The sequence below is a fragment of the Ricinus communis genome, chromosome 10 (genome assembly GCF_019578655.1).
Source record: "Ricinus communis isolate WT05 ecotype wild-type chromosome 10, ASM1957865v1, whole genome shotgun sequence".
NCBI lineage: Eukaryota > Viridiplantae > Streptophyta > Magnoliopsida > Malpighiales > Euphorbiaceae > Ricinus > Ricinus communis.
In genome coordinates, this window is record NC_063265.1 from 12417171 (window position 1) to 12444127 (window position 26957).

At 33.2% G+C, this 26957-nt stretch overlaps 5 protein-coding genes and 1 non-coding gene across 10 annotated transcripts; 1 reads left to right on the forward strand and 5 right to left on the reverse strand.

The window, feature by feature from the left end:
- Positions 1-598: 598 nt before the first annotated feature.
- Positions 599-2683, forward strand: LOC8287071 (autophagy-related protein 18a). Its single transcript, XM_015714868.3, has 4 exons — positions 599-1311; positions 1465-1684; positions 1956-2082; positions 2486-2683. The coding sequence occupies exons 1-4, from the start codon at positions 640-642 to the stop codon at positions 2598-2600; spliced, it is 1134 nt and encodes a 377-aa protein (XP_015570354.2). The 5' UTR covers positions 599-639; the 3' UTR covers positions 2601-2683.
- A 1810-nt stretch (positions 2684-4493) lies between these two features.
- On the reverse strand, positions 4494-7844 carry LOC8287072 (putative protease Do-like 14). Of its 2 annotated transcripts, none has more exons than XM_015715144.3 (11): positions 7618-7844; positions 7444-7537; positions 7196-7300; positions 6927-7106; positions 6718-6845; positions 6237-6448; positions 6061-6142; positions 5741-5883; positions 5445-5565; positions 5145-5237; positions 4494-4953 (listed from the first exon to the last, which is right to left on the reverse strand). In XM_015715144.3, exons 1-11 carry the CDS (start codon positions 7630-7632, stop codon positions 4837-4839), a joined length of 1290 nt encoding a protein of 429 aa, XP_015570630.1. In that variant the 5' UTR covers positions 7633-7844; the 3' UTR covers positions 4494-4836. The 2 variants fall into 2 exon arrangements, with proteins under 2 accessions (XP_015570630.1, XP_048225911.1); XM_048369954.1 differs by having other exon boundaries at positions 7196-7333.
- Positions 7845-8048: 204 nt separating this feature from the next.
- LOC8287073 (histone H2A.1) lies at positions 8049-8842 on the reverse strand. Its single transcript, XM_002512371.4, has 2 exons — positions 8530-8842; positions 8049-8437 (listed from the first exon to the last, which is right to left on the reverse strand). Exons 1-2 carry the CDS (start codon positions 8731-8733, stop codon positions 8201-8203), a joined length of 441 nt encoding a protein of 146 aa, XP_002512417.1. The 5' UTR covers positions 8734-8842; the 3' UTR covers positions 8049-8200.
- Positions 8843-11021: 2179 nt separating this feature from the next.
- Positions 11022-11092, reverse strand: TRNAG-CCC. The gene has a single exon. It is a non-coding gene; the product is annotated as a tRNA-Gly (tRNA).
- Positions 11093-11250: 158 nt separating this feature from the next.
- On the reverse strand, positions 11251-17468 carry LOC8280233 (ATP-dependent DNA helicase Q-like SIM). Of its 4 annotated transcripts, none has more exons than XM_048370225.1 (16): positions 17325-17468; positions 16661-16867; positions 16362-16581; positions 16167-16277; positions 15787-15976; positions 15150-15492; positions 14727-14953; positions 14207-14263; positions 13712-13792; positions 13535-13598; positions 13161-13260; positions 12999-13082; positions 12659-12746; positions 12407-12520; positions 12195-12326; positions 11251-11907 (listed from the first exon to the last, which is right to left on the reverse strand). In XM_048370225.1, the coding sequence occupies exons 1-16, from the start codon at positions 17359-17361 to the stop codon at positions 11587-11589; spliced, it is 2376 nt and encodes a 791-aa protein (XP_048226182.1). In that variant the 5' UTR covers positions 17362-17468; the 3' UTR covers positions 11251-11586. The 4 variants fall into 4 exon arrangements, with proteins under 4 accessions (XP_048226182.1, XP_048226181.1, XP_048226180.1 ...); XM_048370224.1 differs by having other exon boundaries at positions 16661-16927; XM_048370223.1 differs by having other exon boundaries at positions 12195-12287; positions 16661-17149.
- A 1620-nt stretch (positions 17469-19088) lies between these two features.
- LOC8287077 (formin-like protein 11) lies at positions 19089-22931 on the reverse strand. The gene is made up of 4 exons (XM_002512375.4): positions 20599-22931; positions 20326-20516; positions 19981-20216; positions 19089-19884 (listed from the first exon to the last, which is right to left on the reverse strand). The coding sequence occupies exons 1-4, from the start codon at positions 22407-22409 to the stop codon at positions 19159-19161; spliced, it is 2964 nt and encodes a 987-aa protein (XP_002512421.2). The 5' UTR covers positions 22410-22931; the 3' UTR covers positions 19089-19158.
- Positions 22932-26957: the final 4026 nt, after the last annotated feature.

Genomic DNA, 26957 nt, shown 5'->3' on the forward strand with positions numbered 1-26957 from the left:
CAAATACTTTTGGTCCGGCAGATATATATTATTCCTTCTGCCCCAATTTTATTATAATAGAAATTTGTAATTCTCTTGGCCAATATTATTGTAATATTTTGATGATTTCTTTGCATGTATACCTACATATTTCACATTTCCATAATCTTTAGTAAATCAAATTCACCATATAGCCATTCATAAACTGCTCTCCTATAATTCTTAGAGGTTAGCTTCAAAATTTTAATTTGATATACAATATGTAATTTTTTTCAATATATAGTTCATTTTCTTTTTCATATTTATTAATTTATACTAATTATTAAAAATGTATTTTGTCCCGAATAATCTAGAAAAAATCTAAATTTTAATTGGCCAGATGAAATTGAAATCCTACGAGGATTAAGAGAAATTGCTAGATGAAGTTCAAATCGGACTAGGATTAAGAAAATTATAATTCTATTATAACTTAACAAGGTAATCGAGGACTAAAAAGAAACTATATAAACATATATGTGGTCAAAACTCAAAATTCAATATCCACCCATTGCTCAACTGCCAAGTGTCCATAACCTATAAAAACCCAAACCCAAAACCCCAAAGTAACCACTCTTTCCTCCATATACCCTAAACCCTAAATCCCCCTTCCCCTTCTCTTCAATGGCTGCTCAGTCCTCTCTTCCTCCTCTTCCCGAGACAATCCACCACCTTTCTTTCAACCAGGACTACACCTGCTTCGCTGCCGGGCTCAATTATGGTTTCCGGGTCTTTACTACGGACCCTTTCAGACCCACTTACCGTGAACCTAATTTCCGTGGCCGTGTCGGGATTGTAGCAATGCTTTTTCGTTCTAATCACTTCTGTTTAGTAGGCAGTGGGACCGAACCAAAATTGTCACCAAAGATGGTTAAGATTTGGGAGACTCGGAGAGACTATAGCTCTCGATGTCTCGGCGAGCTATGGCTACGTTCTGAGGTTAAAAACGTTAAATTTAGACGGGATAGGTTAATTGTTGTTTTTCTCCAAAAAGTTCAAGTGTATAATTGTTCGGATCTTAAATTATTGCATCAAATTGAGACGGCTTTAAATACAAAAGGATTGTGTGAAATTTCTCAGACTAGCTCACTAATGGTGCTTGTTTGCCCTGGACTTCAAAATGGGCAAATTAGAGTTGAGACCTTTGGATCGAAAAGAACTAAATTTATCACGGCACATGAATCCTGCATTGCTTGTATGACTTTGACTCAAGATGGTAGGTTCTTGGCTACTGCTAGTACTAAGGGTACTTTGATTAGGGTGTTCAATACCTTGGATGGATCGTTACTGCAGGAGGTATATCCAATAAATTATTCAATTTTTATGTGAATTTTATTTTTTGTAGCAATTATCATGGAAAGGTTTAAACTTGAAGTTTGATACTTTGTAGGTTGTGAAATTATCTTCTGTTTGCTAACGATAATGTTGCGAATGTCTGGGAAATTTAAGGTTAGAAGAGGAGCGGAAAAAGCTGAAATATATAATCTTGCATTTTCTTCCAATGCACAATGGTTGGCTGTCTCGAGTGATAAGGGAACTGTCCATGTTTTTGGTATTAAGGTTGTTTCAGGATTGTCGGCGCCGACTTCTGGAAACGACAGATCACATGTTGCGTCTGAACCTAATCGTTCTAATGGTTCAGCCATCTCGTCTTTTTCCTTTCTGAAAGGTAATTTAATTTCAGTCTGTCACTTATGCTGTACCAGTTTTAAGTTGAGCTGCCAATCCCTTAACTTTAAAGTGCAGGGATGAGCCTGCCAAGGCTTAACTGAGCAATCGGGTGGTTTAATCTGATTATATAGTTCACCCATGGGATGAATTCAATGAAATGCTATATATATGAATCCCACCTCAGTGAACATTTTGTAGATAACTTTGATTACATCCTATGATATCAAGGTTTTGAAAGTGGAGCTCATCTGAAGCTTTGACTTTTGCAGGTGTCTTGCCAAAGTATTTCAGCTCAGAGCGGTCTGTAGCTCAGTTTCGATTACCTCAAGGATCAAAGTGTTTGGTTGGCTTTGGCCATCAGAAGAACACAATTGTAATTATTGGCATGAATGGAAGGTAATGAAATACATATAAGGACACAGTTATCATGCTTTCTAACTGAATTCTTTTGCTGCATTAACGGATTACACTGCATGAGCTAGAATATGTGCTATCTGCCAATGTTACTTTTCTATATGTGATTGTTGGGTATATATATAGCATAATCCATCATAATTGGAGTTGAGTTGGCGATTTTAGCGAACCATTAGGGAATCTTTTCGTCGGTTTATTTGTTGATGTTTGGCTGTGGATTTGTTTCAGTACCTATAAATATGGTAACACACTAATGGGTTATATGATGTGAATATTATGCTTTGTAAGGTCAATCAATGATGCTCTGAATATCTCATAAACTCAATTAATTTCTTTGATCGTATATGTAAGAGTGTTAATGGATTTGTCATATTGCATTGCGCAGCTTCTACCGCTGTGAGTTTGACCCATTATTTGGCGGAGAGATGAATCAGCTCGAATTTCTCAATTTCTTGAATCCGGAAGAAAATCTTAGACGAAATGCACTATTTAGCTCTTAAATTTTTTAATTTTATTCTATTGAGTCAATATATTGTATTTTTACTTTTAGTTTTATTGAAGATTTCTTACACATATATTTATGAGATTTTCTTTATTCTATTAAGTCTTCATATCTTTGATTAAGGACTATTAGGTTTTTCACAAAAATTAAAAATAAAAACTCAATGAAATAAAAAAAAATAAAAAACTTAATAAAACAAAACTGGAACTTTTTGAAGGTTAAAAAACATTTTGCCAAAAGTTTACGTTCTTATATGTTGGTGTTAATTTATTGTCAGCATTTGTTATGTGGATTTTTAAGTTAAATGAAGATAAATAACTAAATGAGTTAGAGCTTGGAGTTTCCAAGTATACAGCCTAGGCTTGTAAATGATTTTAAAGAATTTTAATCTGACCAGCAATTTATGGCTTATTTACTATAAAAGGGTTTCCAATCCTCTCATTAGCAACCAACTAAATTTATTGAATATATATATATTAATTTCCGAGAGTTAAATTTATTTTAACACATTTATTTAATTTTTGGTATGTAAAATTTTTATTTTGACATATATAATATTTTTGACACATAAAATTTAAATTTATGTGTAATTATATAATTTTTTTATTAATTTATTGATTAATAAATTACAAATCTAATTAAACATGGACTCTAATTCTAAAAAATAATATATTTATTATATTTAAATATTATATTAACTACTAAATAGTTTTCTTATCAGATAATGATACTAATTTTATTCTAAAAAATAGTATATTAATTATATTTTAATATTATATTAAATAATAAATTGGTTTCTTAATTAGATAATAATTCTAATTCCAAAAAATTACATCTTAAATTATATTTTTAATGTTATAGTCAATAATAAATTAATTTTTTAATTATATAATAATTTTAATTTTAAAAATAGTAATATCAATTTAATATTAAGTTATATAATATTAAAATTAATAAATAAATATTTTTAAAATAATTTATATTATTGCACTAATAAAAAGTTAAGGACATTTAAAAATAATTAAGTTATTATTTTTTAACATATTATCAATTAATTTTAAAAATTAATTTTTTTAAATTATATCTATCAACTTAATTTTATAATCGAAATAATAATAACAATCATGCAATATGCGGATAAATGACTACTTTATTTAAGTTTAATCAAAGTATAAACAAATTTAATTGAGTTTAACAAATACAAATTATAAATTAAATTCTTATTAATTTATCAAAATAATAAAATATTTAGTATAATAATGACATAGTAGTTATCAATTTTCATAATTTTATTCCAATAAACAAGTATAAATAAATAGTTTTTATATATGTTATAAGTAAAAACATGAAAATTATAAATAAAACATTAAACTATTAATGCTATATTTTATAAAGTAGCTAAATAAACAAGCATATTAATCAACTAATTCATGAGTTAATGAATCTAAAATTTATGTAATTTAAATTTAATTTATTTATTTAAACAAATCTCAATAATAAATTCAAATAAGTTTTCTTCAATTCTATTCTTTTAATGATTTACAACTCCATCTGAATTGTGTTTCTTCCATCCAATTTTGATAAGCTATTTTTAATTTGCACAAGAATTATAAGATTTGATATTTTTAATTAATATAATTATTTTTACCATCTTCTTACTAAGATACCATTAATAGATTGTTTTATTGCAAATCATTATAGTTTAAATATTGATGGACTTACCTCTTATATATAACTTTTAAAATTTAAATAAAGAAATTTATATAGTAAACTATAAATTTAAAATTAAATGAGTAAAATATTAATTATAGACATTAATATTTATGTTAACTAATAAGAAATATTTTAGACTTTTAATTAGTAAAGTAACAATTAAAAAAAAAAACCAATATTTTCACAGGGACCAAAAAGAGAAACCGTTGATTAAAATTGAAGAGAGGGAGACAAGGCATGATAAGTCCAAGGTTTCAGCTTTCCATTATTTCCCAAGATGAATGATTCTTCAATACCCCATTGCTTAAGTAAACCCAACCAAAGGACAAACAGAATAAGTATTAAAATTGATCCTCCACAAAAATGTTTTTTGTTGTATCTTCCACTGCAAGTTCTTCCTCATACGTATAAATGAAATAACCAATTTTACTAAAAATTCTCAACTCGGGGGGCCACCTCACTTCACTTTCATAAAGCGGATCGGAGGTTAGCATGTCTCAGTAAGAGAGTCATTGTGTGATTCACATATCTGGATTTGCCTCCTCTGGAATAACAGTCAGAGTAGCCAAAATATCATTTGATCTTTTCACAACTACCTTCAACGGAATCCTGACCCTGTCCCCCATAATTTCAATAATCTGTACATTCACGCAAAGCATCAGTACACAAGATCACATAATGCTACTTCATTATGTGCCAAATTGTCAGAATTACTAGGTATTGTAGACCAAATAACTTCCAAGTCTAATAATAAGCAAATATCGCAGTATATACACCCTGTCTTTCCAAGTCATACCATGAACCAATTGTTTCAAGAAAATGAAAATACCTCCTTGATGCTTTCAACAGGCTTCCTGTCAAATTCAATTACAACATCCCCAGGTCGAAATCCTGCACGATCGGCAGGCGACCCCGGTGTTACCTGGAACAAGATAAGCAAATATCAATATGGAAAAGGTGAGTCGCACTAGTCTGAGACATTTTGAGAGCAACACTTCATTTTCATTGACCCAACACAACTTAACTTGCATGCCAACACCACAAAAAAAAGAAATCGAAGTGCACACAAACACTGCTACATAACATTCAGTCATATGCAAATAAAACGGGAATAAACATTAAGACATACCATGGGTACAAGAATGCCTCTATTGACATTAGGAAATCTGGAATCTCTCTCTTTAAGTTGAGCAATGATCATCTCGTTGAGATCAATCATTTTCAAGCCAAGCCAAGGCCTAATCACTCTCCTGCAAAATACTACCTATTTACAAAAATGCTTCAAAATAATGGTGCTCATAAAAACATGTTCAGAATTTATAAACAAACGTTTAATTCTTAGATGGAACTAATATAGAGAAGTAGACCCAATTATGCCACAATCACTTGTGGATATTTCTTTGCATGCAAAACCTTATCACATACCCACTCTTCTTCAAATGCTCTATGATTTTGGTCACCGAGTCAATTGGTACAGAAAAACTTAATCCATCTGCAGCCACTACTTTCATGATATTAACACCAACAACTTCTCCATCAACATTAACAAGTGGCCCACCAGAATTTCCCTATTGCACAAATGCAGACAGAACAAAGAAAGCTTAGTACATAGGTGACCTAGTTGCATAAAGGCGAATGGGCGCACATACATATGCTTTCTAGTGTAACTCGGGCAAGCCAGTGGATCCTTTATAAACTGGTAATTGATATATAAGAAATGTTATTGTAGGATGAGAGGGACTTACTCCATTGGTTGCACAATCTGTCTGTAAATACTCTCTTCGCATGCCTCCAAGACCCAAGTCACTGCTTTTACGGTCAACACAACTATTCCAAAATACACAAAACCATTTATATTTTACCTATGACAACCAATTATGCTAAAAACAAAAATATTCTATACTTTAACTATTCTCAATACCTTACAATACCAGCTGTGACAGTATTTTGAAGTGAAAGTGGGCAGCCCATAGCTATTACCCAGTCCCCAGGGCGAAGCTTACTTGAAGATCCAAGCTTTGCCGTAGGCAGTGGTGTTTTAGATTTTATCTTCACCATAGCAATATCAGAATGTAGATCAGCATTCACTACAGTACCCTCAAATGTCCGACCATCTTGCAAAGTCACATGTACCTGCAAATGTTCATAATAGACTTAGTTGTTGCAATAGGAATACAGAATTGCTGTCATGAAATAGGAATCCCTAATTTTTGATAATGTTGGAAAATTGAGATATACAAATGATCCATGTAGATTAGAGAATTTGAATTTGAATAAATATAGTTACAAGAACTATTAATGAGTGAATCAGTGATTGCAGTTGTCAATGACTATGGCACAGCATTATAATAATCTTTATATATATTTAAGTAGAGTTTAACCATGGATGAGCAATCACAAACCTTGCCTTTGGATAAAGCCCTCCTGCCTTGAGAATCCACCACAACATGAGCACAAGTTAAGATAGTGCCATCTGAATCAATAATAGTCCCAGAGCCAATACTTTCTCCAGTACTAATCCCATAGAATCCTACAAGATGCAAAACTCAGCACAGAAATGTTACCAAGAAATACACCTACAAGATAACTCGAAAGATTTCCAAAAACACACCTAGTGGGACAGATAGATTGACAACAGCAGGCGCAACCTTAGCAGCAGCGTCGGCTATAGTGTCTCTACCTAGACATCCACAACTTGGTTTTTTATCCTCTCCAGCAAAACCGGAACTCTCTCTGTCTATGTCCGCTGCTGGAACAGGACTAGCTCTAGAAGAAAATAATGGTAGATTTCCTACAATTTCAAACTCGATCTGATAACCCAAAATACTAATAATAAAAAAAGGCAGACCAATTTATACAATTAAAGGAAAAGGTACAAACCAAAGTGCCAGTTATCTGCACAAATAAATGAAGGATTCAAAGAGATCAAAGCCTCTGATAGAGATTCACGCAAATGCGCAGGAAAGGACAGCGATACTGCCGCGTCTGTAACACATAAACAGTAATAATTCTTGATTTCTACAAATTTGCGAAAACAAAGTTTAACAAGAAAACCCAAACCTTTTAGATCAGGGAATAAAAGAAGCAACGGAAAAACAAAACAACGAAAGACAAAGTAATGAGCTCACCAGAATCAGAATTGATGTTTGCATAGAGAATCCCCGACCCGGAAGCAGCATAAGCTAGGGTCCGAATTATTGAGTTTCGCAAAGGAGCCTTCCTCTGCCAAATTAAAAAGTGAGACTTACGTACAAATGAAGTCCAATTGAAAAATATCGAAACCGAAGGTTGCCTGAGATTACCAGAAATTGTTTCATATCTAGTTGATCCAAAACCCTAACCTAAACCCCCACTTTGACAAATTATAAAAGAAAACTGCAACTGCCTGGGCCAAGCTAAGCTACCACATCATGGCCCAAATCCCGCCTTTTTCTTTTTTCTTCACAAACCTTCACAAGCCAGCGAACCCAAAATTAAATATCACTTAAAAGCATTACACCATAAGGTCCATCTTTTCATGAGATTCAGTCATCGTCAGAGCAACTTGTTCTTCAATACCATTTTAAAAATTAAGAGTCAAACTTCTTCTTTAATCATTGCATCTATGATAAACCATATATGTAGTTTTGGTGCTTGAAATAGCTGAGAAATTTGAATTCATGAAGTCACACATAAGATAGTTCTACACTGTAATAACAGTATATGATCGAATGATATACAATCCACAGAACCATTGCAGATTAAAGCAATTTTCCATTATAAAGTTGTAATCAGCTACATCATGCATTTTGAAAAGAAGGAAAAAAAAAAGAAAAAAAAAAGACCTAACTACTAAATCCTACACTCCATTATTTGGAATCAATACATAATTAGAACAATATGATTTCAGGCCTTTTTGGGAGATTTAGGGGATTTTTCAGAAGGTTTATCAGCAGGACCAGCAGCAGATTTCTTAGGCAAAAGCACAGGATTAATATTTGGCAACACTCCACCACTTGCAATCGTCACACCATGTAGCAATTTCCCCAACTCCTCATCATTCCTGACAGCTAACAGCACGTGCCTTGGATTTATCCTGTTTTTCTTGTTGTCACGTGCCGCATTTCCAGCCAATTCCAGCACCTGATAATCCACAAATATTTTAAGATCAATAAACATAACACAAACAAATCAAGAAACAAAAAGCAAATCAGATCTGACACACAAACACACACCTCGGCAGCGAGATATTCAAGAACGGCTGCGAGATAGACTGGAGCTCCGGAACCGAAACGTTGAGCATATCGGCCTTTTTTGAGAAACCGAGCGATACGACCGACGGGAAATTGAAGACCAGCTTTAACAGATTTAGAAACTGACTTCTTTCTTTCACCTCCTCTTCTGCCTCCTGCGCCTTTCTTTTCCTTAGGAGCGTCCATTTGGGAGATAGAAAGAGAGTGGATTTTGGAGGTAAATTGAAAGCAGAGAGAATGTTTAGAGGCAAAGTGAATGAGTTTGCTTGAATTTCGAATTGGAAATTGTGATCGTTATTGCTTCAGTTGGGCGCATTTATGGGACTCTTTTATTACGTTGGCGATCCGTGGCGTTTTGAGTTTGAAGCAATGAGATTGTTTTCTTCTGTTTATCATCTGACGGTTTACGATTGTGACAGGTTGGCGATCCCTTGTTTTGTTCTGCCCATAGTGGCGACTTTGTGGATAATAACCGTTGGATTTGCCATTCTGGCAATCCATAGAAACTGATTTTTGAACTTCTGAATTTTGGCAACCGAACTCTTTTTTCTTTCGGGTGTAATTACTATGTGCCCCCTTCAGTGTTAGTGATGACTCAACTTAAAATTTAAGTTTGGCCCCTTGAAAATTTAAACTCAATAATTTGACACCACTAAATTTCAATATTTGAGATGATTATGATATTTGTCACTCTATTATAGGAGGATTTTACTCTTTTCATTCTAAGATATGATATTTTTTAAAGTATTTTAAAAAATTATAAGTAAATATAATACAACTATTTTTGTATACCTATTATCTTTTTCTTTAGCAACTCACAAATTATGTTAAATTAAATAGTATAGATTTTATTATATTTTATATATTATCATAACCCCAATGAAAATAAACAAATTAACTAATTGAAAATACAAATTTAATTATTTAACAGCTCCAACCCTATTAAGAATTTTAATTACTTTAATTATTTAAAATTCTACATACAAATTTATATGGAATTGGTGATAACTAAACTAAATTCTAATAAAATAGATAAAAAATTTAAATGAATTTCATATTAGTAAGTTAAGATATTCAGCAGCTCCAAAATATCTCTTTCAATTTAATCATTTTTATTTTTCTTTCTTCCCCATGCTTTTTCTTTTAAAAATGAAATGAAACCAAACATAGCAAGAAGAATATATATATATGTTATATGTCGACTCGCAAATGATTTTTTTTAGGAATAAGTGAAAAAAAAAGTATTAATATTTTATAATTTTTAGTATGTATTTTTTTCCGAAAAAGAGATATATGTAGTTACAAGTCGTGATAAATTAAAGTATATTATCATTAAAAAGTCTCTATTTGCATGTATTTAGTAATCTTTAATATGATTAATCATCATTACCATATTGGCCATATTTGATAACGGCTTAAAAAATTATTGATTTGATGAGATCGATCTGATGGTGAAATAACGAAATTATGAGGCAATCAAAGTATAAATATTAAATTTTTGCAAGTCAAAACTTTTTAATAGTGGAATATATTTTTTATCATGATTTGTAATCAATATATATTTATAGTCTGAAAAAAGAAACAAGTAAAATTATATATAGTAATTTTTCATACTTATGCATTTCTTTTATGTTCCAATTTCTCACATCGAATTTCTTTTTATATTCCGATTTTAGGATAGAGAATTGAAAAGAATAAAGTAGTAATAATAATAATAATGGTCAGCAATTTATAAAGCTAAAATATTTAAATACACAAAAAAAGTGGTTTAGAAAAAAACAAATGCAAGCATGCTTACTGAGTTTATAAACTGTTATTTACATTTAAAAAGAAAAAAAAATGAAGGGAAAATGATACAACGGATAGCCTCGATCATGTCAAAGAATTGCTAGTTACCTATCCGAAAGAGAAAGATTAGCTTCATCTGGGAAACTGATCAATATCTTGATCTGCATCTCTCTCAATTTAACAGCAAACTCCAATGCCTGATTCATGGCAATCCTAGCATCTGCAAGTGCTTCCTCAAGGTCTTGATGGGTCAAATAATGTGAGCATATCTGACTTAAGATATGACCATGCCTTTCTTGAAGACTCACTGCCATGGCTTCAGCCTGCTCCAATGCCTCATTTACAATCCTTAGTTTATTCCTTGCAGTTCGTTGCTTCTGCCATTTGTTTAAATTTTGTAAGAAGAGGAAGATTGATGAAGACAAGCCAATTATGGTGAAAATGATACAGCCATAACCCATGAGGCTCTATAGCTTGCTAATGGCTGTACAAGGACAAAATTAAGGATTGATGATGAAAGATCGATGGAATTGAGAAAATTAAAAATTTATGTGTAGACAGACAGCATAGTGTTGTTGAATGATACCTTGCTTTCAACAAGGGATAATATATATATATATTTATATAATTGGCTTTTGGCTTGTGGCCAAAACAAGAACAAAAAGATACTACTTCGAAATATGAAATGCGCATCCGGGGAATCGAACCCCGGTCAGTACCGTGGGAGGGTACTATGATACCACTACACCAGATGCGCTATTTGCGGAAGGATTTCCAATACATAATTAAGGAGGCGAGACGCTTCAAATTTTACAATACAAAATCTTATGACTTTACACGTCTCATTTATTATTGGGGTATTATTCGAACTCAATGTGCGACTATAAATTACCGCTTCATAATAAAAATTCTCAATTTAATGTTCCAAAGTGGTGAGACTTGATCATAATTGTTTATTAATGTATGTTATTGCTATAGGAAGACACATGCGCACGACAGTAATGGATCTTACTTTTAGATGGTGAGATCCACCCCGTGCCAAAATGAAATAATAATCTTGGCTCTCTCACTGTACAAACTACATCACCTACGACACTATTTCATACTCATGCATGCTCCCCATTCGCTCTTGAGACAATAGCCTCAGAAAGAAAACCCTCTTCCTAAAAATTGAACTCATGTCCTTGTCAAACCCACCAGTAATGCAATCTTCTTTGAAGGTCAAAAAAGAAAAAGAAAGAACGTTATGTATCACTTCTGTTTGAACAGTTTTGCTGTTATTCTGCCTCTAGCAGTTTTCATATCTGCTTTCGGTTTACTGGACTTTCTGCTTCGCGACTGTCTTTGCTTTCGTGGCTTTCTTTCTTTTCGCTTTCTTTCTAAGCGCTGACGGCGGATCTCAGGATCAGCCCAGCCTTTTCCCCAGTCTGCAAAAGTAGAATAAGATTTGCGTTGGTTCATTGCGAGTAGCATGTCTGCTTCAGGATAAATGTAGAAAGGTTGATCTCTTTCATATTCCAGAAACTCCATTCCCAGTTTCGTTGGCTCTGGGAATTTTATTTGAACATGAATCTGCGTAAAAATGGTAAAAAAACATACATGAAGCCGAGAAACCAAACATTTAAATAAACATACAGTCAGTTCCAAATTTACTCCCAATTAAAGGCAACAGTTTAAGAAACTGACTTCCTTAATATATATTCATAATAATGCAAAATTCTTACTATGGAAACCATGTTTCAATTCTTAATAAATAGCAACTCTGCAAGGATTTTAGCCATTAAACCTCACAAAACTTGCTTTAAACAACTGTTCAACAAACTCAAGGCAGAAAAGGAAAATAGTTTTTGAGCGTGTACCTTGTCATCACCTTCTCTGATGTACCCTTTACCTTCCATAATCCGCACAAGACCTCGCCACCATAGAAAGTCTTTTCCCCAAAACTTTTGAGACTGAACCAACCACCACGGCAAAACCATCAGAAGCAACATCTAAATGACATGTATCTAAAGATCTCAGTATAAACAAGTATAAAAATGGGAAAACAAAAAGCAACTGCAGAGAGTATTACCTGCTCTCTTAATTTGCTGACAAACATCCTGAGGTTTGGCCTCTGCACTGATCTATGTGATTTCAGGTCACCAAATGTATCATCATATGCACCATCAAGAGAACTGCTTTGTCCCTGAAACGAGAAATTTACAGTTATCCCTAAAAAGATGAGTTCTTTTTTTGAAAAATCAATATTATAACAAGACAATGGAAACATAAAATCCTGCCACAGATAAATAGAACGAAAAATGGAAGTCATCATTACACTTACATGATGGGCAGCAATAATCTGCATCAGAATGTCAGCCTCCTCTTTCCAATTATGCATTTTAGGAGGCCCTCTAACACACACGTCACACCTGCGCAGAATGGGTTTTGTAGAAAATGCTTAAGCAGCATGATAAACAGGTCATTTGTCATATGTGACAATCAAAATAGTGCAATTGAACGAATGAGTCAATTACAGCTAATATATAACATAGCTGGACAGAGAATCCATTGCCATAGAAGAAATAGATATTGGTTTTACCTTTAAAAATAATTAATTATTTAAAATATAACTTCATTGTGACAGAAATTGAAACAGATCCTAAAGTAACATCAGTACATACAAGAGACACTTCTCAGAAGTGAAATCTTCACCAAAATACTGGACAAGTGTTTTAGCTCGACAATTTGAGGTATTCATTCCATATCTGCAAGTAAATATACCAAAATGTTAAAATGAAAATGAACAAAAATGGCTGCAAAATAAAAATGTTTTCAGGATTGACCTGAAACAGTCGGACAACATCTTGTATGCTTGTTTGGCCTGAACTTCACTTCTTTTACTTGGCAAAAGAGACGGCGCTCTTGACAGGTTTGCATATAAAACTGCTTGGCGAAAAAAGGGGAAAAAGTAATTAGTTTATGGTTTTAAATATCAAAATGGATGCCAGTTGCTTCCATCAAATCAATAGTGCATTCACCCAACAATCTATACTTTATATTTGAAAATCTTCCTCCTAGAACAACTATTAATAATGACATGTATGAGGAATTATTAAAAATATCCTAAGAAGCATATAATGCTGTGTAATCGATTAGAAAGCACTTAAAAGTTGTTGCTTCATTAGAATATCTAATCTAACATCTTAAGTGAACTTACTGCATTCTGCTGGTTTCCCATCCCTTCCGGCACGACCTGCTTCTTGATAGTATGCTTCCAAACTCTGTAATTAAACTTAAGATTAAAAAGTGCTTCATAAGATCAGATGTGACTCAAGATTCTGTGGAGTAATACTATGACAAGTTCATATAAATGGCAGCGATATAAAATGTAAACCTGTGGCCATCCATAATGGATGATTCTTCGAACATTTGACTTATCAATCCCCATTCCAAAAGCAATTGTTGCAACAACAACCTACAGCGAGGAGGGAGAAAGGGTAAACTCCCAAGACAGATATTCTGTCACCACAATTATACTAGGAAAAGAAAGAAAGGTCAATATGTACAATCATAGTGCAAAATCATCCTTTTTTAGATAATGAAGGATGATCATAAGAAGTTTAGCTTCCATTTAGGAAGCACATTTCAAATATTATCAAAGTCCTCTCTTGAGACCAATATGAAGTATGTGTCAAAAGCAGAAATATACCCATCTTGTCATAAGAAAAATGCAAAATAGGGGACTAAAAATGGCCAGGGAGGATTCTTCAGAAGAACCGGTAAACAAGATGCCTAGGTTCAAAAGACCTTCTATTCTTAGCATCCATGGAGAATTTCAGATAATGGAAATATAATAACATTTAACATTATTAATTGCTGCAATCCATACCTCTAGCATATTTTCATGAAACTCCTTGTGAACCCGCCGCAGATGTGATTTTGGCAACTGGGAAAAATGCATGCATATCAGTTGCAATATTAAACAAAAGGTAGAATTTTGTATGAATCATGGAATAACATATCTTAGCGAAAGAGACGCAGTGCAGATGAAGTGGCAAACAAAAGGTAAATGCTTCTCTTATAGTTGTAGATGTCCACACAAGTTTCTAATCAACTAGCATACTTAAACCATTAATGACTGCACTATCACGGTTCTGTATCAATGGTTGTCTTTTCAATTTGCTATCTTGCAGCATACTGCAGTGCTGACAGTTGTAGATTTCAGCTTTCTGTCTTGTAAGGAAATTAGAGTTTGCCATGGGGGATTGCAACTGACACAAAATAAGTTTAATTTGGCTGTAGAGCTGTTTTTGTAGATTGAACATGGAATAGAATACCAGCTTACACAAACAAACTTGATGCAGGGGTCATCTAAATACAATATGGAGTAATAGTCATGGAATTTATACCGATGCATTATAAGCAGCAGCCTTCAGACCAAAATCACAAAGATAATTTGCAATTCTCAATGTTTCTTTTCTTGTAGGAACATATATGATTGTTGGTCCTTCTCGTAAAGGCTCTTGCAAAAGTTTTAATCTTTCTTCTGCTGCACAAGGGGGATCAACTGTCTTGGGCAGTTTATGTACATCCCAGTCATTGCAAGGAGATTGTCCGCAGAACTCGCCAAATGCAACTTCAAAATAGAATATAGAATAGAATATTATGAATACATTAAAAAAGTGAAGATTAGATACAAAATGCAACTTCTGTTACCCATTTCCAATTGTTATAATTTCTAACTTGCACATTAGAATGCATACTAATAGTAATAATTGACCAGCAAAACACAACAAAGCAACAAAATTTTAGAAAAAAAGAAGAATGGATACCATCCCAATCATCCACATTCTGAAAGATATCAACGTCATTTTCCAAATAATCAATTGACAGTCTTTTTCCCTCTGATGCAGTTGATCCATTTTCCTTTGTTAAAGTTACTTCATCATCATCTACATCACTGCATTCATCCTCCGTGCTGATCATGCCACTTGAAGAAAATACATCTTCCTCTGATAGGCTTTGATCAGCAGCATTTCCAGAACAATCATTTACTACTTTTGAGAACATCCTCTGTGTCTTGGTTCCTGCATTTCTCTTTCTGACATATATATCTATCAACTTGCGAAAATCCTTCTCATAAGAAGAAGGAGATGAGGTTCTGCTATGTTTTACCTGTAAATTGCAGCAACCAAGATTTTAACTTGCTACAGTAGTAGATACAGATGCAACTGTAACATTAAGGTGGTAATCATAATACTAAATGCAAGAGCCATAGAGCTTCATCAGAGTAAACTAAATCTGATCCATCAGAAATTACTAATTTTCTCAGCAACTTAAAAAACCAAAATGGGTAAAACTGATAATTCAAGGAAACAGCTTGGAACTGCATTAATATGGCAATTCATAGTGTATAATATAAAGAGTCAACGTCATGAATTCCTAAAATGAAGGGTGGAAGAAGTTTACTGAGAACTGTAGATTTGGTCGGAAAAAGGAAGTAAGCACAGTCTTTCTTTCCTTTGACATGCTCAATGATTTAATAATGTCTTCTTGAACCTGAATTGTGGCAGTTGCAGTCAATGCCATCAATGGTATATCAAATTTTAAAAATGGCAGATTGCCAATACTAAAGTTCTTCCGCAATACTGATAGACGCCTGAAAAATCAAAGAATAGGCATCAGGGGATGCACATTTAACTCAAGAGACACGGGCAATTAGAAAAGGACAGAGTACATAATTGAGGTCATAATTATGACATACAGATAAAGGCTGAAATTAGATGATCTCAAGAAATGTGACAAACAAGGACCAACGTAACCATGTGAACCAGAATAGGGATTGACACCTGTAGTCAGGTCGAAAGTCATGGCCCCACTTAGAGACACAATGGACTTCATCAATTGCAAACAAAGCAATTCCACGACTTTCTGCAAGCCCTTGAAGTGGTTTTATCAGTCTGCAGGAAAAAATTTGCACTTTTTCAAGCAAAAGAAGTTGAAACTCTTCCAAATGCAAGCGAAAAAATAGTTATGTTTGTCACCTGAAAACTGTCTCAGGACAAACATATATTATGTCATACATGCCTCTCATTGCTTTCTTTTCCACTGCGCTGTCAGGTTGGCCAGACCCAAGAAAGCATGCAGAGATCCCGTGTCTTGATAGCTTTAAGCATTGATCATGCATCAAGCTTATTAATGGTGAAATCACAACGACAACCTTCCCTGTTAACAATGCTGGAATCTGGAAACACAGAGATTTTCCTGCAACAAAAGTAACTAGTATGACTACCTGAAAGTCATGTGCATAACAATCTCACAAAATGAAGCAATGGACAAGTACCAGATCCTGTAGCAGCGAGAACAAGGCAGTCTTGGTGAGCTACCCAAGCAGCTAATGCTTCCTTTTGGAAACTCTTCAAAGAAAGATAACCGAAATGTTTATGCAGGAGACCATTAGCTCTACTTTCCCAATCTAATCCAACGTCCAACTCTTCTTTGGGTACAGTTGAATATTCATTAACCTCATCTACATGATTGGGCGAGACCCCTGATTTAGAAATTGGTACCTCAGGTACATTATTATCACTCCTGATTCTTTTAGGTCTACCTGCAGATTGGAAATGATCTAATATGCTAGACTGTGAAGTTCTTTTAGCCAAAGCCTTTCTATTGCTTGTTGAACATGCAGAACTAGTGGATGTAATTGAATTATCTCTACAAGAACTATTCAAGATTAAATCAACAGCATCATTCAATAGAGGACCCACTTTATTAACAGCTTGAATCGCAGAAGAATTATCGAATCCCATTTCCATCAATTTTGCAATTACTTCATCAGAAGATAAATTGATATTAGCCATGTATTACCGAAACCCCCTCCCACCGGAAAAAAGAAAATAATGAAGAGCTAAATTGCGTAAAAATGCCGTAAATACAAAATTCAATATGCACAACTTCACAAGATGAGATAAGGAATAGGAAAAAGGATTGTAGTGAACTCTAACCAGACTTTTCCAGTTCGAGAGAAGGAAAGAAACCCATAAGAGAACCAGAGATTTTTCTTATTCTTTTTTCCCTTTTTGCCACCTCTAAGCGAATTGATTTTGATCCCCGCCAAAACTTTGAATCGGGAGACTTTGATGGACGGTTCTTTTCTGTTGTTAGAAAAAAAAGAATAAAAAAGTAGTCAGTAAAGAAATTTCATCGTGTTATTTCAGAGTTAAACGACGCCGTATCATACTTCTTTTTCTTTTTTCCAGTACATGTTAAAAATAAAAGATAAAAGGCTTTGTTGATTAAATTTTTGTTATAAATAGGTTTCTAATATCTGGACTAAAATAATTATTTTGTAATTAGGAATCTATAAGAGCAAAATAAATTTATGTACAGATTTCATTGTCATTTTATGAAATCAAAGCCTAAAGAAGAACAAATTCCAGGAAAAGAGATTGATTAAATAATAAATTTTTTTAAAAAAAAAAATAAGAAATTGTAATTCCTATATCTCTACATAAGACTAAAGTCTAAACTATGATTTACAGTTCATCATTAGGCTCTTCGTCTTCAGAATCAGCAGAAGTTCCAGCAGCACCACTCTTTTCATATCATTGCTTAATGACTCGACTACAAACATCTTGCACCTCCTTCATCTTCTCTTCATACTCATGCTTTTCAGCATTTTGGTTGTCATCTAACCATTCAATAGGAAGCTATCTGAATCAATCTGGTCAGCAAGCTTGTCATTCTCGCTGATAGTGTTCCTCATGTTGCAAATGTAAGTCTCCGAGTTGTTCCTAGCATCAATCTTCTCCTTCACCTTCCTATCCTCTTCTGCCATTTCTTCAGCCTCCTTTACCATTCTGTCAATCTCTTCCTGGCTCAGCCGCCCTTTTTCGTTGGTGATGGTGACAGATCGCGACTTCCTCGCTGCTTTGTCTTCAGCTTTCACATGTAGGATGCCATCCACATCAACCTCGAATGTTACCCCTGCAAAGTATAGTCAAGAATTGAACATATTAAACGCCTTTATGATAAACGTTGGTTTTGGATCATATTTTTCTTTTTCTAATTTTGAGAATGTATTGCTTTCATCAAATAAAATCATTATGGTAAAACAAACTAGAGATTTGTTTGTGCATCTTTTTTACCTAAATTCGATATAAATAATTACATAAGAAGTTTTGGATAGGGGCAAGAGGGAGAAAAAGATTTGTTTCTTAATTATCTAGCAGGTGATTTTCACCCTTGTTATATTTAAGTAAGTTGGAATAAAAAAAAAAAAAAAGAATCATCATTTAATATATTAATTGACTCAATATAATCTGGTTTATTGTATATCGGTTAGTTATTAGCTTGAGGTACATACGAAGACATACAAAGAATTTGTTATTTACTTAATTCCGTTGAATTATGAATAATTAAGAAAAAATTTTATCTAAATTTAATGCGTATACTATAATAAATAAAATAGTGATATATATATATATAATATTTATATTTTAATATTAATTAATTAATACATATTTTATTATTTAAAATTAATATATCAGATTTAATATATAATTACAGTAATATGTAATATTTTGGTAATTAAATAGCAGGCGCTTCCTTTACATCGGAAAACTTTTAGTTTGTTTGTCTGACCAATAATGTCATTAATGGTTATTACAAATCCTTAATCCCAGCTACTTGGGATTTCTAAGCAATTGAATTTAACTAAAAACAAGCCAAAAACTCTACATGAAAATCAAAAAATTAAAGTTACAGGATAGTTAATAATTGGGATCTGGACGATGATATTGATATCCTCCTATGGAAAAAACACAAATGCAATCCAATCTATCTAAATGGAGCAAGAGGATTTGGAGCGTTGGTGACTTTCAGGCTTCTAAGCTCCTTACATACATGGTCTAACATCCCCAAAAAATCTCTTACAATCACAAAAATGCGAAGTGGGTTAGCTTCTTCTTTGCTCACATCTCCATGGAAGTACTCTGTAATTCCTCTAACATGTAATAGGACTCTATCTTCGTCCTCCTTCAACAATTTTAGGTTCCTTTGTGCATAGTTTAAGAATGTTTTCATTGAATGCACAAAATTTCCACTCTTTTCATCTGTGGACAAGTCTTTTACTAGATGTTGCAGCTTAGCCATTCCATCTGACAAGTTAGAAACTGAACTTGCAAGAACATCCAGGTCAATTGTAGCCGTTTTCTTGACATTAAAGAGCTCTGTGCTTAGTCCAGACACAAGGTCTAGTCCCATTCTTCTGTAACATTCTTCGCGCTCTTCGATTGTTTTGTTTTTGTTCTTCTGATTGATCCTTCCCATTATGCTATCCGATACTCGAATACCTTCTGAACGAATAATCTCTTGTACTACAAAATGGAGTAATGTAGTTCTCCCATCTGTTCCCTTTACATCAGCAAGCTTAAGGAGTGCATCAAGCTTGAATGCTCTAGCACCCCCTCTAATTGTTCCAACATTCATGCGATTTCCTGTTTTGAGTACTGCTTCGAGCAACTTCAAGAAAAGCCTGTTGGACCTGAGTTCTTTGCAAGCTTCCTATACGGGAAAAGAAAAGGAAAGAGTCAAACGTTAGTTGTACTGAAATTCCAGTTTGCATAAGAATCTAGTGCGTTATGGTGGCTTGATGTTTACCTCTAGCATTGAGAAAGAATTTCTCAGATGAACTACCTCATCTTCAAAAGTTTCTCTGTAAAGCATTGCTTCAACTCGTACGAAGGCAAATGGTAAAGTAAGGGCTACTTTAACAAATTTCTCTGCTGAACCCAATTCATTGACATTTCCTTTATACTCAGCAAGCTTAGTCTCTTCTTCTTTTGTTGGTACCATCTTTGCTAGTGCCTCTAATTGTTGCAAAGACAACCCGTTACCTGTTTTTCACAATTCAGACAAAAATATAATAATATTAACTTTTTACTTTCAGTTTGCTGCTCCTTCAATACATGCCTGCAGTACTATGTGAAGTGTTATAAGCTATACCTCTTATCAGTGCTTCACATAATTGCTCAGGAGTTAAATTCAGGGCTTTAGAGAGTATAGTTAAGTTTTGTAATCTCTTGGGCTCCAGGACATGCTTGCTCGGAGAGGGGCTTTTGCTCTTTGCTTCATCATTCTTCACTGGAGTATGCAAGTTGTATCCAAAAAGTGATTCAATCATCTCCTCATCTAACCTGTTGAGAAAATCTCAGATTTGGAAATTCCAAGCAGAAGACAGGAAGTATATTGTATTGCAAGTAACAAGGCAAGACTTACTCGAATGAGCTTGATCTAATCTTGTCCCACACCATACTGCGATCAGGTGCTGCTCTAACTTTGTCCCAATGAAGAGGCTTCAATTTTGGCAATGGAGCTCCATCTTTTCCTAGTGGTGCATATTGAGGAAGTAAAGACGGCGGAGGAGGCGGTCCTTTAGTAGAGCTACTATTTCCTTTTATAAATGGTGGTGGACATGGTGGTGGAGGTGGGCCTTTGGCAGAGCTACTATTTCTTGGCATACATGGAGGTGGGCATGGTGGAGGAGGTGGGCCTTTGGCAGAGCTACTATTTCTTGGTATAAATGGAGGTGGGCAAGGTGGAGGAGGTGGACATAGTGGAGGAGATGGACCTTTTACAGGGCTACTATCTCCTTTCGGAATTTGAGATGGGTATGACGGAGAAGGTATGCTTGATGGAGCTTCTGAAGTCTTGGGAGACATATGAGGTGATGTCTGGTCTGGTCCTGAAGAAGTGTCTGACTTCCTAGGAGATGATAAACTTGGGAATGGAGAAGAACATGAAGCTTTGGATGTAATTCTTGCCGACCAGGAAGATGTTATGTTAGACGCCAAAGCCGGCGGAGGTGGTGGGGGCGGAGGCGGAGGCGGAGGTGGAAGATTCTCATCAGAATCTGAAGGAGATGAAATTATCAGGTTGAGCTTCTGAGGAGATCGGGGAAATTTAATGTCTAAATTTATAGAAGTTGTAGGAGATGGAGATGTCTTAGGCACATTTGAGGGTGAAATTTCTGATAGGTCAGTAAGAGTACCAGCTGAAGCATTAGAAAGCCTAATATTGGAAGAATGTGAATCAACAAAAGAATGAAAAGATTCATCATCAGATGAATGAACTTCAATTGGAATAACTTCAACAGCAGGGGAAGTATTTCCACCATCAGATTCATATTTCACAGATTCTATAATATCCTCATGAACAGACATAATTTCCCTTGTGGAAGAAGAACTACTAGCACTATCAGACTCTGGTTTTATTATCAGTTCTTGGTTAGATTCCTCCCTCTCATCATGAAAAATATATATTGGTGTGCTATGATTTGATGTTATAGTTAATGCTTCGGGAGGTTGTTTGAAACAAGTGCTGCTATGCTGCTCTAAATCTCTTTCTAATGAATTAAGATACAAAAGATCAAGACCAGGATTCAAGCTCACCTTGCTTGCTGATTTACCTCTGCTCCTTCCCTTTTTCCTGTACACCGACATTGTTCTTACAGAAAATCTTTTGTTCTTTCCGAATTTTCTTGATGCCCAGATAAGGCCAAGAATAGAAACTATGAATGCAGCTCCTGCTGAAACAAGAACTGCTGCAAGAGTTCTTCTAAATCTACTTTTATCTCTGTGCTTCTTTAGAATCTGGTGAGCTGGTGGAATTGAATTTGAATGATGCAATGGCGGATGGGAATGTACTTGGATTGGCAGAAATGAAATAGGAGCAGGAGCAGGAGATGGAGCTTCAGCTTCTATGGCAAGTGAAGGAGAAGGGGCTGGTGAGAGGAACTCACTGTCTCTGCTTTTTGTTTTGAAACTCTTCAGTCCAAGTAAAGCTCTAAACTTTTGCACTATCAATGTTTCCTTTTCTTCATTTTCATCATCTCCTGAGACTTTCTCAATCTCATCTTCACTTTCCTCTATGAGATCCAATGTTTGTAAGCTGTGATGACCTTCAGAGTACTCTGCTGCAGCCAAAGAAGCATCGGCCATCAAAATGGGGGTTCTCTGCAATGATAAGAACATGAAAGTGGTTACAATAATGACGAAAATCATGTGGAGAATCTGAGATGGAGATCCCATGTTCTTCAACTGGAAATCATCAGAGCATCAATATCTGACTTTCTGCTTATAAATCTGGCTCATTTTTTTTTCTTTTCTCGTTACATGATTTTTCTTTTCAAGAAAGTAAAAAAGGAACATTTATTTTTTGGATGGTGTAGCTAATGTATATCTGTAGTGAAGAACATGTATTTCAGAGTCTTTAATGCTACTCCAAGGAACCCCTGACCATGGCAGTTGGAGTTGTACTGGTCCTTCTTTACTTCTCTATTCGTGTACTCTTTTATCTCCTTTCTCTCCTCCATAAATTCTCTGCAAAACACTGTTAATTTGCACCACCTTTTGTCTTTAGAAGGCTGTCCTTTTATTTTATTTTCTTTATTTACTTTAGAGTCCCTTTTCATCTGTCTTACTTCCTTGTTTATACTCTTTGTTAGAGGAAAGCTGACTAGTTGATTCTTGTTTTTTAGCTGTTCACTCTTTATGAAACTTCACATTTTCCTGAGTCTTTAGAGATAACAAATCTTGCATGACTAAAAATTTTGAGTCATGGGATTTGGAGCTGAATGTTATCTTTAGTTGCTAAATGCCCATGAATCAGACAATGGAAAAGTTTCTAAAGGGACCCATTTTGGTTGGACCTTGCCTACCCATCAAGAGGGGGTGTTGGTGGAAGTGTCCTCCAACCCCCATTATTGGATGGAGAGAAAGAGAAAAAATGGTCCATCACTTTCTCATGTGTAAGTATGTGAACTTCTATTAAGAAGCTAAAAAACAATATATCAAGACTAAGATAGAAAAACAAACTTAGATTCTTGAATTATAGGGAGGGTTCAAGAAGTTGTTGCTACTTACTAAGATTCTTTAATGGTTTCCTGTTTATTGTTGCTTTCAGGTTCATAATATGTGGTATCTTTATTGGCTTGGTAGAACCAAAGTTCAGGAATTAGCTTTGGATTGTTTGTTACCTAACCAAATCACAGGAGATAAAGGGAGGACCAAATTTACCAACTAGATCAGGGACATCTTAGGGGCTATGTGCTTAGCTGTTAATTGCATGCCATTGCTATTCACTGTATAGTGAGGGAGGGACCCCATTTTGCATCCTCTATTTCAAAGTTGGACTAAAGGTTTTGCCCTTTATAAGAAACTTGATTAATAAGGGCTGTTTATAGAACTAATGCAGTTCAAAGCAGATTGTAATTGTATTATGCAAAAAGATAAATGAAAACCTTTGAATTTCCTTTGGATTGTATTGAAATACTTTCATCTTCCCACCTCATATTGATCAGTGCAGTGAACATGCACAGCAATTAATATCAAATTAAGGTGCCCTTACCTGGGGTTATCAGCTATTTTAATTCATTAGGATTTTGGGCCTCAAACTGAATTCTAATAATGGCCCAAACCTCCAATGCCAGACTGAGGGCCTTTTCCCTAATTAAGAAGTACAATTTGTTCTTTTACTTACTGCTTACAACCTAATCCAGGATTTTTCTAACTAATCCCTGAAATAAGATGCTATTTACTAAAACAGGGAATCTATTTTCTTTTCTAAATTTCTAGGATGTATTATTCTTAACAACACCCTCTATTTTCTTTTTAAAATTCTTTAAAGGCTTAATAGGCTGTATTTATTAGAAAAAAAAAAACACACAGAGAAAATGATTTAAAATTTCAATTCAAAAACTTTTTACCTACGAATCAAAATGTTTTTTATCAATTCTAATTTACTTTTACCGATCTGTAAAAAAAAAATTATCGACTAGTAACTAGTACTAGAAAAATTGTTTTTGTCGTCCGTCTAATTTTTTTAAAGTCTTGACATCTGTTAACGGTATAAAAATAATAAGAGATCAATTAAAAGATCTACAATCGACAAATAGAATTTGGGTTATAAAAAAAAAATTGGTTGCTTATAAACATTAATTGATTCCCATTTTTAGGTTTGGTGTAATGATTTAAGAGGGAAGCATACGATGCCAAAACAAGAGGAAGGTGTTGTGTCTGCCAGGGCAGTGTTGCCATAAGACATACATAAATGTGAAGGGCCCCAAACCCATATAATATAACACACATTCCACTTTTCACTGCGATCATCAATGGAGAAAAAGACAGCAAATGAATTTGTCATTGGAAGTCACACAGTATGATCGTATAATAAATAATTGAGGATATGGCAGAGAGAGGGGCAATGCTGTATGCTCAATCTAGTTTCAATTTTGACTTCCATCATCTCAAAATGTTGAATATATTCAATTAAAGAGAGGGCATTAGAAACATTGCTTTTCATTTTTATTAATTTGGAAAGTACAGTGCAGTTATTTGTTGATACAATTCTCTGCTACCATTGTTATTCAGACATAAGGATGGATTGTCCAATATAATTTAAACTTCAACAGGAAAAATGATCAAAGCCACACCCTTTGACCTACCTGAAGATTCTGTGTTTGTTTCTCAAGAAACGTTTTAATAGCCTATTTCTTGCAATTCCCAAACAGCAAAAGAAGAAAGATTTCACTTGCTTTTGACACTTTCTTCTGTTTTCTTGATTCTGCAACTTGCAAAGGAAATATGACTTTCCAATTGCAACTTTATAAAGAAGAAAATAGAGAAACGAACATTCCTAAGGTCAAAAAGATGTAAACAAGAGTGTGGTGTTCATGCCTTCAAATTTGACTGGTTTTTTGGTTTAAATCAAGAGGCTGCAAATGGCTGATTTCAGGAAAGCAGATAAATTTCTTTCTCCATCAGTGTTTTTCAAAGCCAAAATCTAAATTGACTGTGGTGCTATTTTCACTTGCCTATTGCTTGTGTCTCTCTCTATCTTTTTTACATTTAATTGAAGTCAACAAAAATTATTGTAACTCTGAATTTTTGTTTATAACTTTATTCACCATTATCAAAATTAACCATCTTGTAGCGTAGACGGTAAGAGTTTTTTCTAATTTAACAAAAATTTTGAATTTTGAATATTTATTTATATTAAATTTTTTTAAATAATATTTTATAATTTATAAAATTCTGTCTGACGTATTCTAAATTAATTCTAACATAGTATTTATAAAATTTATAAGATTTATTTGTAAATCTAAGTCTATTTGCTTTGAATAAAGTGAATGTTAATTTATAATTCTCCATAATTAAATGGATAAAGTTTTAAAAATTATTTTGTGATTTAGCGTTTTTACACTTGATGGATAGATGTATTTTTTTATCAAATGAGTAACATGTGTTTTATTTTTTAAGCATTTTTTTAAATACTTTTATTTTTTAAATTGTAAATATTAATAAAAATATAATTTTTTTAATAACATAAATATTTTTAAGCAATTTAGCATCTAATTAGATATTTTGTTATTATAACAAATTGTTAAAACAAATATTTTCTAAAATTTTAATAAAATTTAAAAAATAATTTCTTAAATAAAATCTTAATATATTTATAAAATTTACCATACATTGTTAGATGATATATTGCTTATAAAATCATATTTTAGTAATAATTCATGTTAAATACATACAAAATTATATAAAAATAATAAAAACATAAATAAGTATCTAAAAATATTAACAAAATAAAGTTTATGGTATTTTTGATATAAAAAATATATTTGTCCCTCAAATGAAAAAACACCAAACCATAGAGTAATTTATCGAACTCTACCCTAATCAAATTTTATGTAAAATTAATTATAGCTAAAATAAAATTCTAACAAAATAAATAAAATCTACATCATTAAATTAATATATTATATAATACTAAAATATATTTTTCAACTTTTTTATTTTTTTATATTAAATTCATAATAAATTTCAACAAAACATAACATAAAAATATATTCACCAATTATTCGTTTGCATAATGAAAATAATAATTTTGGGGAAGTGAGATAAATAGCCGGACTATGGGTCGGCATTTGCCGTAATTAGCATATTAATTAAACTAACACAGCACTAACCCAATGATAATAACATGTGAACACAAACAATCTCTCATCATTACATTGGGAAAATGGAATTACCACAAACGCATTACCAAAAGCTATATGGACTATTTTAGTCGATATTATCACTATTTTTCTAAAATATTCTTATTTAATTTTCATACATAAAAATAAAATAAGTTAATTAGATATTATGTCATTAGTTTGATAACTACTTACTAAATTAATAATTAACAGATAAAAATAATTTATATTTTTAACTTTCTTTTGCTTCTTGCATCTTCAGCAAATTAGGCCTCTTCCCAATAGATAGGCAATGCTAAAGGGAATTCCTTCCTTCAAATGATACCTAAATATGATTATCACAGTTGAGGAGTAAGAAATAGAATTCTATTAATGGTGGGTAAAAATACATGACACTGTTTTCTTTTTTATTTTTCTTTTATAAATTAAAAAATTTATCCAAAATATAATTATTAATTTTTAAATTGTTTCGTCTTAATCATTTACTTTTAATTTTATTTATAATTAAGTTACTATTTAATGACTTTATTTTATTGTATGTTCGATTTTTTTTTTATTTGTAAAGTAATTAATTTAAAACACGAATAAAATTAAATGA

Bases quoted from the DNA above. Each gene is read 5' to 3' on its own strand.
- LOC8287071 (XM_015714868.3), top strand. From the start codon at position 640: ATGGCTGCTCAGTCCTCTCTTCCTCCTCTTCCCGAGACAATCCACCAC. The intron at 1,312-1,464 runs GTATATCCAATA...GGGAAATTTAAG, and splicing joins ATGGATCGTTACTGCAGGAG to GTTAGAAGAGGAGCGGAAAA. The intron at 2,083-2,485 runs GTAATGAAATAC...TGCATTGCGCAG, and splicing joins ATTATTGGCATGAATGGAAG to CTTCTACCGCTGTGAGTTTG.
- LOC8287072 (XM_048369954.1), bottom strand. The intron at 7,334-7,443 runs GTGAGCTCATTA...GCAAATTTGTAG, and splicing joins AAACATCAATTCTGATTCTG to AAATCAAGAATTATTACTGT. The intron at 7,107-7,195 runs GTTTGTACCTTT...TTGAAATTGTAG, and splicing joins TGCAGATAACTGGCACTTTG to GAAATCTACCATTATTTTCT.
- LOC8287077 (XM_002512375.4), bottom strand. From the start codon at position 22,409: ATGGGATCTCCATCTCAGATTCTCCACATGATTTTCGTCATTATTGTA. The intron at 20,517-20,598 runs GTAAGTCTTGCC...TTTTCTCAACAG, and splicing joins ATTAGATCAAGCTCATTCGA to GTTAGATGAGGAGATGATTG. The intron at 19,885-19,980 runs GTAAACATCAAG...TTTCCCGTATAG, and splicing joins ATTCTTTCTCAATGCTAGAG to GAAGCTTGCAAAGAACTCAG.
- LOC8280233 (XM_048370222.1), bottom strand. From the start codon at position 17,361: ATGGGTTTCTTTCCTTCTCTCGAACTGGAAAAGTCTG. The intron at 15,977-16,166 runs GTGTCAATCCCT...TTGATTTTTCAG, and splicing joins GACTTTCGACCTGACTACAG to GCGTCTATCAGTATTGCGGA. The intron at 12,521-12,658 runs GTAAGTGTAATG...TTCTCGTTTCAG, and splicing joins AGATTATTGCTGCCCATCAT to GGACAAAGCAGTTCTCTTGA.
- LOC8287073 (XM_002512371.4), bottom strand. From the start codon at position 8,733: ATGGACGCTCCTAAGGAAAAGAAAGGCGCAGGAGGCAGAAGAGGAGGT. The intron at 8,438-8,529 runs GTGTGTGTTTGT...GTGGATTATCAG, and splicing joins TTGAATATCTCGCTGCCGAG to GTGCTGGAATTGGCTGGAAA.